This window comes from Salvelinus fontinalis, chromosome 1 (genome assembly GCF_029448725.1).
Source record: "Salvelinus fontinalis isolate EN_2023a chromosome 1, ASM2944872v1, whole genome shotgun sequence".
NCBI classification, from domain to species: domain Eukaryota; kingdom Metazoa; phylum Chordata; class Actinopteri; order Salmoniformes; family Salmonidae; genus Salvelinus; species Salvelinus fontinalis.
In genome coordinates this window covers 99059897-99072344 of record NC_074665.1, presented here as the reverse complement: position 1 = coordinate 99072344, position 12448 = coordinate 99059897, and the positions used below count along the sequence as shown (strand labels likewise).

Below are 12448 nucleotides of genomic sequence, written 5' to 3'. Positions count from 1 at the left end.
AGCTGGGAACAGGGGTAGGGGCTGGGAACAGGGGTAGGAGCTGGGACCAGGGGTAGGAGCTGGGAACAGGGGTAGGAGCAGGGACCAGGGGTAGGAGCTGGGACCAGGGGTAGGAGCTGGGAACAGGGGTAGGAACTGGGAACAGGGGTAGGAACTGGGAACAGGGGTAGGAGCTGGGAACAGGAGTAGGAGCTGGGAACAGGGGTAGGGGCTGGGAACAGGGGTAGGAGCTGGGACCAGGGGTAGGAGCTGGAAACAGGGGTAGGAGCTGGAAACAGGGGTAGGAGCTGGGAACAGGGGTAGGAACTGGGAACAGGGGTAGGAACTGGGAACAGGGGTAGGAGCTGGGAACAGGAGTAGGAGCTGGGAACAGGGGTAGGAGCTGGGAACAGGGGTAGGAGCTGGGACCAAGAGCAGGGAACAGGGGTAGGAGCTGGGACCAGGGGTAGGGGCTGGGACCAGGGGTAGGGGCTGGGACCAGGGGTAGGAGCAGGGACCAGGGGTAGGGGCTGGGACCAGGGGTAGGGGCTGGGAACAGGGGTAGGGGCTGGAAACAGTAGTAGGAGCTGGGACCAGGGGTAGGAGCTGGGAACAGGGGTAGGAGCAGGGACCAGGGGTAGGAGCTGGGGGCCAGGGGTAGGAGCAGGGACCAGGGGTAGGGGCTGGGACCAGGGGTAGGAGCTGGGAACAGGGGTAGGAGCTGGGAACAGGGGTAGGAGCTGGGACCAGGGGTAGGAGCTGGGAACAGGGGTAGGAGCTGGGACCAGGGGTAGGAGCTGGGACCAGGGGTAGGAGCAGGGACCAGGGGTAGGAGCTGGGACCAGGGGTAGGAGCTGGGACCAGGGGTAGGAGCAGGGAACAGGGGTAGGAGCTGGGAACAGGGGTAGGAGCTGGGAACAGGGGTAGGAGCTGGGAACAGGGGTAGGAACTGGGAACAGGAGTAGGAGCTGGGACCAGGGGTAGGAGCTGGGACCAGGGGTAGGAGCTGGGAACAGGGGTAGGAGCAAGGACCAGGGGTAGGAGCAGGGACCAGGGGTAGGAGCTGGGAACAGGGGTAGGAACTGGGAACAGGGGTAGGAACTGGGAACAGGAGTAGGAGCTGGGAACAGGGGTAGGAGCTGGGAACAGGGGTAGGAACTGGGAACAGGGGTAGGAGCTGGGAACAGGAGTAGGAGCTGGGAACAGGGGTAGGGGCTGGGAACAGGGGTATGAGCTGGGACCAGGGGTAGGAGCTGGGAACAGGGGTAGGAGCAGGGACCAGGGGTAGGAGCTGGGACCAGGGGTAGGAGCTGGGAACAGGGGTAGGAACTGGGAACAGGGGTAGGAACTGGGAACAGGGGTAGGAGCTGGGAACAGGAGTAGGAGCTGGGAACAGGGGTAGGGGCTGGGAACAGGGGTAGGAGCTGGGACCAGGGGTAGGAGCTGGAAACAGGGGTAGGAGCTGGAAACAGGGGTAGGAGCTGGGAACAGGGGTAGGAACTGGGAACAGGGGTAGGAACTGGGAACAGGGGTAGGAGCTGGGAACAGGAGTAGGAGCTGGGAACAGGGGTAGGAGCTGGGAACAGGGGTAGGAGCTGGGACCAAGAGCAGGGAACAGGGGTAGGAGCTGGGACCAGGGGTAGGGGCTGGGACCAGGGGTAGGGGCTGGGACCAGGGGTAGGAGCAGGGACCAGGGGTAGGGGCTGGGACCAGGGGTAGGGGCTGGGAACAGGGGTAGGGGCTGGAAACAGTAGTAGGAGCTGGGACCAAGAGCTGGGAACAGGGGTAGGAGCTGGGAACAGGGGTAGGGGCTGGGAACAGGGGTAGGAGCTGGGACCAAGAGCTGGGAACAGGGGTAGGAGCTGGGACCAGGGGTAGGAGCTGGGACCAGGGGTAGGAGCTGGGACCAGGGGTAGGAGCTGAAACCAGGGGTAGGAGCTGGGGGCCAGGGGTAGGAGCTGGCAGTAAGGGGTAGGAGCTGAAACCAGGGGTAGGAGCTGGGACCAGGGGTAGGATCTGGGAACAGGGGTAGGAGCTGGGACCAGGAGTAGGAGCTGGGACCAGGGGTAGGATCTGGGGACAGGGGTATTAGACCCCTTTACACTATAGGATGTGTCCCAAATGGCACCCTATTCCCTTTATAGTGCATAGGGATCTGGTCAAAAGTAGTGCACTACATAGTGCATAGGGATCTGGTCAAAAGTAGTGCACTACATAGTGCATAGGGATCTGGTCAAAAGTAGTGGACCATATAAGGAATATGGAGCCATTTTGGGACACAGGCCCAATTGTCCACACTATCCTTAGAAGCACACTCTTCACAGCCTTCTTACCAAACAATGATATCCTATGTCTGACAAGAAGTCCCAGTTTGCAGAACAGACTGACGAGAGGATGAAGACAATGTAGGAGGAAAGAGGGGAAACAAAGACAGAGATAATCAAGTGACGCAACTTGAAGAAGAGGAAAAATCTGCTTTATAAGAGTGAGTGATGTCTGAATCACTCAGATTTACACATCAACAGAGCTACAGTCCAGGGTCTCAAACAACACTGTGTCAGGACTAGAGCTACAGTCCAGGACTAGAGCTACAGTCCAGGGTGTCAAACAACACTGTGTCAGGACTAGAGCTACAGTCCAGGACTAGAGCTACAGTCCAGGGTGTCAAACAACACTGTGTCAGGACTAGAGCTACAGTCCAGGACTAGAGCTACAGTCCAGGGTGTTAAACAACACTGTGTCAGGACTAGAGCTACAGTCCAGGGTGTCAAACAACACTGTGTCAGGACTAGAGCTACAGTCCAGGGTGTTAAACAACACTGTGTCAGGACCAGAGCTACAGTCCAGGGTTTCAAACAACACTGTGTCAGGACTAGAGCTACAGTCCAGGTGTGTCAAACAACACTGTGTCAGGACTAGAGCTACAGTCCAGGACTAGAGCTACAGTCCAGGGTGTTAAACAACACTGTGTCAGGACTAGAGTTACAGTCCAAGGTGTCAAACAACACTGTGTCAGGACCAGAGCTACAGTCCAGGGTGTCAAACAACACTGTGTCAGGACTAGAGCTACAGTCCAGGACTAGAGCTACAGTCCAGGGTGTTAAACAACACTGTGTCAGGACTAGAGCTACAGTCCAGGTGTGTCAAACAACACTGTGTCAGGACTAGAGCTACAGTCCAGGACTAGAGCTACAGTCCAGGGTGTTAAACAACACTGTGTCAGGACTAGAGTTACAGTCCAAGGTGTCAAACAACACTGTGTCAGGACCAGAGCTACAGTCCAGGGTGTCAAACAACACTGTGTCAGGACTAGAGCTACAGTCCAGGGTGTCAAACAACACTGTGTCAGGACTAGAGCTACAGTCCAGGGTGTCAAACAACACTGTGTCAGGACTAGAGCTACAGTCCAGGACTAAAGCTACAGTCCAGGGTGTTAAACAACACTGTGTCAGGACTAGAGCTACAGTCCAGGGTGTCAAACAACACTGTGTCAGGACTAGAGCTACAGTCCAGGGTGTCAAACAACACTGTGTCAGGACCAGAGCTACAGTCCAGGGTGTCAAACAACACTGTGTCAGGACTAGAGCTACAGTCCAGGGTGTCAAACAACACTGTGTCAGGACCAGAGCTACAGTCCAGGGTGTCAAACAACACTGTGTCAGGACTAGAGCTACAGTCCAGGGTGTCAAACAACACTGTGTCAGGACTAGAGCTACAGTCCAGGACTAGAGCTACAGTCCAGGGTGTCAAACAACACTGTGTCAGGACCAGAGCTACAGTCCAGGGTGTTAAACAACACTGTGTCAGGACCAGAGCTACAGTCCAGGACTAGAGCTACAGTCCAGGACTAGAGCTACAGTCCAGGGTGTCAAACAACACTGTGTCAGGACTAGAGCTACAGTCCAGGACTAGAGTTACAGTCCAGGGTGTTAAACAACACTGTGTCAGGACTAGAGCTACAGTCCAGGACTAGAGCTACAGTCCAGGGTGTCAAACCACACTGTGTCAGGACTAGAGCTACAGTCCAGGACTAGAACTACAGTCCAGGGTGTTAAACAACACTGTGTCAGGACCAGAGCTACAGTCCAGGGTGTCAAACAACACTGTGCTCCTGGCACCCCAAAGGGGGAACGAGCTTCCCCCTGAAACTAAGACAGCAGAGTCCCATGCCCATCTTCTGAAAACATCTGAAACCCGACATCTTCAAACATCTGAAACCCGACCTCTTCAAAGAGTACGTTAAACAATCCCACAGCACCATTCCATTCCATGTATTAATATTCTCATTGTACTACAGAGACTGAAGCAATGTATTGGACATGCGAATCTAAGTATAATCCCTCACCTTGTCACCATCTCCTTCTCCTTATTGGAGGCGTGGCCCCCGCTGCTGATTGGTCGGATGGCCGTGGAAAGGAAGTAGAGGCGGTGATTCTTGAAGTACTGGTCGACCAATGGCAGGACCACCTAAGGGAGCCCAGCGTTCCATTAGTCTCACGGGTCAGAAATAGTTCCTCAGGCGAACGTAAAAGACTCTAGCTTCTCAGAGAGACTAAGGTCCTATAACCAATGAGTCTGTGTTGCTAGCTAGCGCCTCTCATGATTGGACCTTGTTGTTGCATGGGTGTTGTCCTGGCCTGGGTGTTGTCCTGGCCTGGGTGTTATTGTACAAGGCCCTGCTGCTTGTCACTATTGAGTCGATGGTAAACACAACTTTTGTCTGAGCTCATTTCAACCTGTCACACAGTAGCCTGGCTAGTCCCTGCATCAGACCTAGAATCAGACTTGGTCTGTGGTTATAATACGGGATGTGTTCCAAATGGTACCCTATTCCCTATGGGCCCTGGTCTAAAGTAGTGCACTATATAGGGAATAGGACTGTAGTATAAAGTAGTGTTCTATATAGGGAATAGGGCCCTGGTCTAAAGTAGTGCACTATATAGGGAATAGGGCTGTAGTATAAAGTAGTGCACTATATAGGGAATAGGGCTGTAGTATAAAGTAGTGCACTATATAGGGAATAGGGCTGTAGTATAAAGTAGTGCACTATATAGGGAATAGGGCTGTAGTATAAAGTAGTCCACTATATAGGGAATAGGGCTGTAGTATAAAGTAGTCCACTATATAGGGAATAGGGCTGTAGTATAAAGTAGTGCACTATATAGGGAATAGGGCTGAAGTATAAAGTAGTGCACTATATAGGGAATAGGGCTGTAGTATAAAGTAGTCCACTATATAGGGAATAGGGCTGTAGTATAAAGTAGTGTACTATATAGGGAATAGGAGCCAGGATGTGTTTCATCACTGATGTCCTCTCTGCTAAATGATAGAAAATCAGGATAAAATGATGTTTCACTATTCAAGTAGTCCTACAGTACACTGAGCTCCAACAGTAGACCTACAGAACACTGAGTTCCAACAGTAGTCCTACAGAACACTGAGCTCCAACAGTAGACCTACAGAACACTGAGCTCCAACAGTAGACCTACAGAACACTGAGCTCCAACAGTTAGTTCTACAGAACACTGAGCTCCAACAGTAGACCTACAGAACACTGAGCTCCAACAGTTAGTTCTACAGAACACTGAGCTCCAACAGTAGACCTACAGAACACTGAGCTCCAACAGTAGACCTACAGAACACTGAGCTCCAACAGTAGTCCTACAGAACACTGAGCTACAACAGTAGACCTACAGAACACTGAGCTCCAACAGTAGACCTACAGAACACTGAGCTCCAACAGTAGACCTACAGAACACTGAGCTCCAACAGTAGACCTACAGAACACTGAGCTCCAACAGTAGACCTACAGAACACTGAGCTCCAACAGTAGTCCTACAGAACACTGAGCTCCAACAGTACTGACACAGTGACACATGTTTAGTTGTTTTGGCTCTGTATTTCAGCACTCTGGATTTGAAATTATATAATGACTAGGAGGTCAAAGTGCAGACTGTCAGCTTTCATTTGGGAGTATTTTCATCCATATCGGGTGAATCGTTTAGAAATTACAGCCCCTTTTGTACATAGACCCTCCATTTTAGGAGACCAAAAGTATTGGGACAAATTCACTTATATGTGTATTTGGTCCCTGATTCCTAGCACGCAATGATTACATAAAGCTTGGGACTGTACAAACTTGTTGGCTGTTTATTTTGGTTGTGTTTCAGATTACCTCCAAGACATGCTAACCTCTCAGCATTACAATAACAGGGGAGGTTAGCATATCTCCAAGACATGCTAACCTCTCACCATTACAATAACAGGGGAGGTAAGCATACCTCCAAGACATGCTAACATCTCATCATTACAATAACAGGGGAGGTTAGCATACCCCCAAGACATGCTAACATCTCATCATTACAATAACAGGGGAGGTTAGCATACCCCCAAGACATGCTAACCTCTCAGCATTACAATAACAGGGGAGGTTAGCATACCCCCAAGACATGCTAACCTCTCAGCATTACAATAACAGGGGAGGTTAGCATACCTCCAAGACATGCTAATCTCTCATCATTACAATAACAGGGGAGGTTAGCATACCTCCAAGACATGCTAACCTCTCATCATTACAATAACAGGTGAGGGTAGCATACCTCCAAGACATGCTAACCTCTCATCATTACAATAACACGGGAGGATAGCATACCCCCAAGACATGCTAACCTCTCACCATTACAGTAACAGGGGAGGGTAGCATACCTCCAAGACATGCTAACCTCTCATCGTTACAATAACAGGGGAGGTTAGCATACCTCCAAGACATGCTAACCTCTCATTGTTACAATAACAAGGGAGGTTAGCATACCTCCAATACATGCTAACCTCTCACCATTACAATAACAGGGGAGGTTAGCATACCTCCAAGACATGCTAACCTCTCATCATTACAATAACAGGGGAGGTTAGCATACCCCCAAGACATGCTAACATCTCATCATTACAATAACAGGGGAAGTTAGCATACCTCCAAGACATGCTAACCTCTCATCATTACAATAACAGGGGAGGTTAGCATACCTCCAAGACATGCTAACATCTCATCATTACAATAACAGGGGAGTTTAGCATACCCCCAAGACATGCTAACCTCTCATCATTACAATAACAGGGGAGGTTAGCATACCCCCAAGACATGCTAACCTCTCACCATTACAATAACAAGGGAGGGTAGCATACCTCCAAGACATGCTAACCTCTCATCATTACAATAACACGGGAGGATAGCATACCCCCAAGACATGCTAACCTCTCACCATTACAATAACAAGGGAGGGTAGCATACCTCCAAGACATGCTAACCTCTCACCATTACAATGACAGGAGAGGATAGCATACCTCCAAGACATGCTAACCTCTCATCATTACAATAACAGGGGAGGGTAGCATACCTCCAAGACATGCTAACCTCTCATTACAATAACAGAGGAGGATAGCATACCTCCAAGACATGCTAACCTCTCACCATTACAATGACAGGGGAGGATAGCATACCTCCAAGACATGCTAACCTCTCATCATTACAATAACAGGGGAGGGTAGCATACCTCCAAGACATGCTAACCTCTCATTACAATAACAGAGGAGGGTAGCATACCTCCAAGACATGCTAACCTCTCATTACAATAACAGGGGAGGGTAGCATACCTCCAAGACATGCTAACCTCTCATTACAATAACAGAGGAGGACAGCATACCTCCAAGACATGCTAACCTCTCACCATTACAATGACAGGGGAGGATAGCATACCTCCAAGACATGCTAACCTCTCATCATTACAATAACAGGGGAGGGTAGCATACCTCCAAGACATGCTAACCTCTCATTACAATAACAGAGGAGGGTAGCATACCTCCAAGACATGCTAACCTCTCATTACAATAACAGAGGAGGGTAGCATACCTCCAAGACATGCTAACCTCTCATTACAATAACAGAGGATATGTCATTTTGGGGGGTATGACATTTAAGACTCTGTCACTTCCTCACCTGATATGGAAATGAAAGCTGACAGGCTGCACTTTAACCTCATAGTAATTGTATAATTTCAAATCCAAAGTGCTGGAGTACGGAGCCAAAACAACCCAACAATGTGTCACTGTCCCGTCGGAGCTCAGTGTATTACGTAAATACTACTTGGTCATCTGAGGTTGATGTTTGTGTGTTTGGTTGTTGTAGGACATGGTGGAGCTCCAACAGTAGACCTGTTGGTGTGTTTGGTTGTTGTAGGACGTGGTGGAGCTCCAACAGTAGACCTGTTGGTGTGTTTGGTTGTTGTAGGACGTGGTGGAGCTCCAACAGTAGACCTGTTTGATTGTTGTAGGACATGGTGGAGCTCCAACAGTAGACCTGTTTGATTGTTGTAGGACATGGTGGAGCTCCAACAGTAGACCTGTTGGTGTGTTTGATTGATGTAGGACATGGTGGAGCTCCAACAGTAGACCTGTTGGTGTGTTTGATTGTTGTAGGACGTGGTGGAGCTCCAACAGTAGACCTGTTGGTGTGTTTGATTGTTGTAGGACATGGTGGAGCTCCAACAGTAGACCTGTTGGTGTGTTTGATTGTTGTAGGACATGGTGGAGCTCCAACAGTAGACCTGTTGGTGTGTTTGGTTGTTGTAGGACATGGTGGAGCTCCAACAGTAGACCTGTTGGTGTGTTTGGTTGTTGTAGGACATGGTGGAGCTCCAACAGTAGACCTGTCGGTGTGTTTGATTGATGTAGGACATGGTGGAGCTCCAACAGTAGACCTGTTGGTGTGTTTGATTGATGTAGGACATGGTGGAGCTCCAACAGTAGACCTGTTTGTGTGTTTGATTGTTGTAGGACATGGTGGAGCCGGAGTCAGTCTCACCTTTCCAAAAAACTTCATCTGCTGCTCGTGAGGAACGCTCTCTCCTTTCGGTGGTGTCCCAACGTCTTATAGAGGGGAGGGGGACATCAGAAGAGGGACAGAGTCAAAGATTTAGTGGAATAATAGACATTAGTATTGTTGATGTTTAAATTGAAGTAATATTCATTTAAGTAGCAGAGAATGGCTTAATCCCCAATGTCATCCTATTCCCTATGTAGTGCACTACTTTTGACCAGAGCTCCATGGCATCCTATTCCCTGTGTAGTGCACTACTTTTGACCAGAGCCCTATGGCATCCTATTCCCTATGTAGTGCACTACTTTAGACCAGAGCCCTATGGAACCCTAGTCCCTACGTAGTGCACTACTTTTGACCAGAGCCCTATGTCATCCTATTCCCTGTGTAGTGCACTACTTTTGACCAGAGCCCTATGGCATCCTATTCCCTATGTAGTGCACTACTTTTGACCAGAGCCCTATGTCATCCTATTCCCTATGTAGTGCACTACTTTTGACCAGAGCCCTATGTCATCCTATTCCCTATGTAGTGCACTACTTTTGACCAGAGCCCTATGGCATCCTATTCCCTAAGTAGTGCACTACTTTTAACCAGAGCTCCATGGCATCCTATTCCCTATGTAGTGCACTACTTTTAACCAGAGCTCTATGGCATCCTATTCCCTATGTAGTGTACTACTTTTAACCAGAGCTCTATGACAATAGGGTGCCGTTGGGGACTTAGCCAATGTGTTATCCTCACCAGACTCCAGCATGTGTTCGTGGGCCCCGTCTACATCAGTGATGAGCTGCTGCAGAAAGGTGTAGGCAAAACGCTTCTCTATGGAGGGGGTATCCAGCTCCTGCTCTTTCATGGCCCTGTAGAGGTAAACCAGTCAGTCAGCCAGTCAGACAATCAGTCAATCAGTCAGTCAACCAGTCAGCTTACATACTGATACACAGGCAGTCAGTCAGTCACCTCAGATAATCAGTTTACAACCAGTCAGTCAGTCAGATAATCAGTTTACAGACAGGCAGTCAGTCAGATAATCAGTTTACAGACAGGCAGTCAGTCAGTCAGATAATCAGTTTACAGACATGCAGTCATTCAGTCAGTCAGTTAACAACCAGTCAGTCAGTCAGATAATCAGTTTACAGACAGGCAGTCATTCAGTCAGTCAGTTAACAACCAGTCAGTCAGTCAGATAATCAGTTTACAGACAGGCAGTCATTCAGTCAGTCAGTTAACAACCAGTCAGTCAGTCAGATAATCAGTTTACAGACAGGCAGTCAGTCAGTCAGATAACAACCAGGCACTCAGTCAGATAATCAGTTTACAGACAGGCGGTCAGTCAGTCAGATAATCAGATAACAACCAGGCAGTCAGTCAGATAATCAGTTTACAGACAGGTAGTCAGTCAGTCAGATAATCAGTTTACAGACAGGTAGTCAGTCAGTCAGATAATCAGTTTACAGACAGGCAGTCAGTCAGTCAGTCAGTTAACAACCAGTCAGTCAGTCAGATAATCAGTTTACAGACAGGCAGTCAGTCAGTCAGTCAGATAATCAGTTAACAACCAGTCAGTCAGTCAGATAATCAGTTTACAGACAGGTAGTCAGTCAGTCAGATAATCAGTTTACAGACAGGCAGTCAGTCAGTCAGTCAGTTAACAACCAGTCAGTCAGTCAGATAATCAGTTTACAGACAGGCAGTCAGTCAGTCAGTCAGATAATCAGTTAACAACCAGTCAGTCAGTCAGTCAGATAATCAGTTTATAGACAGGCAGTCAGTCAGTCAGATAATCAGTTTACAGACATGCAGTCAGTCAGTCAGTCAGATAATCAGTTTACAGGCAGTCAGTCAGTCAGTCAGATAATCAGTTTACAGACAGGCAGTCAGTCAGTCAGTCAGATAATCAGTTTACAGACAGGCAGTCAGTCAGTCAGATAATCAGTTTACAGACAGGCAGTCAGTCAGTCAGTCAGTCAGATAATCAGTTTACAGACAGGCAGTCAGTCAGTCAGATAATCAGTTAACAACCAGTCAGTAAATCAGTCAGTCAGATAATCAGTTAACAACCAGTCAGTCAATCAGTCAGTCAGATAAACAGTTAACAACCAGTCAGTCAATCAGTCAGTCAGATAATCAGTTAACAACCAGTCAGTCAATCAGTCAGTCAGACAGTGTAACCCTCCTCACCTGGATACAGTGTAGCCATTAATCTGAAAGAACTTGAGAATGTCTTGGGCTTTTCCTCTGTCTTTGTATTTCTCTCTGGCGGTGAGCGTGTCATAGGGCACCAGTAAGGGATGGTTCCCTCCTCCTGTAACAAGATCAGAGGAAACACTGAGACAGAGAAATACATTTTTTGATGTTTGAAAAATAGTGGGGACATTGACCGTTGCAGTGTCAGTGAATGAGAGGAAGTCACACAGTGTCACAGTGACACCTGCTGGTTGTTAACTGAAATGAAAATCAAACCAGCAGTTAGGAAATCACGTGCAAAGCAAGACTACAGGTGTACTACTATAGGACGTCATAGAAGCAGGAGTGACTGTTTGGAGAGTCCTCGTCCTTGTGTGAAGGTGATGCCCTTCCTCCTGCTGTGGGCCCTGCCAACACAGTATAGCTGTGGACCCAGCCAACACAGTATAGCTGTGGGCCCTGCCAACACAGTATAGCTGTGGGCCCTGCCAACACAGTATAGCTGTGGACCCTGCCAACACAGTATAGCTGTGGACCCAGCCAACACAGTATAGCTGTGGACCCTGCCAACACAGTATAGCTGTGGGCCCTGCCAACACAGTATAGCTGTGGACCCTGCCAACACAGTATAGCTATGGGCCCTGCCAACACAGTATAGCTGTGGGCCCTGCCAACACAGTATAGCGGTGGACCCTGCCAACACAGTATAGCTATGGGCCCTGCCAACACAGTATAGCTGTGGGCCCAGCCAACACAGTATAGCTGTGGGCCCAGCCAACACAGTATAGCTGTGGGCCCAGCCAACACAGTATAGCTGTGGACCCTGCCAACACAGTATAGTTGTGGGCCCTGCCAACACAGTATAGCTGTGGACCCTGCCAACACAGTATAGCTGTGGACCCTGCCAACACAGTATAGTTGTGGGCCCAGCCAACACAGTATAGCTGTGGGCCCTGCCAACACAGTATAGATGTGGGCCCTGCCAACACAGTATAGTTGTGGGCCCAGCCAACACAGTATAGTTGTGGGCCCTGCCAACACAGTATAGATGTGGGCCCTGCCAACACAGTATAGCTGTGGACCCAGCCAACACAGTATAGCTGTGGGCCCTGCCAACACAGTATAGCTATGGGCCCTGCCAACACAGTATAGCTGTGGGCCCTGCCAACACAGTATAGCTATGGGCCCTGCCAACACAGTATAGCTGTGGGCCCAGCCAACACAGTATAGCTATGGGCCCTGCCAACACAGTATAGCTGTGGGCCCTGCCAACACAGTATAGCTGTGGGCCCTGCCAACACAGTATAGCTGTGGGCCCTGCCAACACAGTATAGTTGTGGGCCCAGCCAACACAGTATAGTTGTGGGCCCAGCCAACACAGTATAGCTGTGGACCCAGCCAACACAGTAT

General features: G+C 49.2%; 1 protein-coding gene across 1 annotated transcript in view; it reads right to left on the bottom strand.

Moving 5' to 3' along the window:
• Window positions 1–2160: 2160 nt before the first annotated feature.
• LOC129865170 (ryanodine receptor 2-like) overlaps window positions 2161–12448 on the bottom strand; it is a 31068-nt gene continuing 20780 nt past the window's right edge. The window contains exons 11-15 of the mRNA XM_055937695.1: window positions 11033–11156; window positions 9596–9711; window positions 8837–8901; window positions 4325–4446; window positions 2161–2362 (exon numbers count right to left, since the gene is read on the bottom strand). Of these exons, the coding sequence (XP_055793670.1) occupies window positions 2176–2362; window positions 4325–4446; window positions 8837–8901; window positions 9596–9711; window positions 11033–11156 (614 nt within the window). The 3' untranslated portion in view covers window positions 2161–2175. The remainder of the gene's footprint in view (window positions 2363–4324; window positions 4447–8836; window positions 8902–9595; window positions 9712–11032; window positions 11157–12448) is intronic.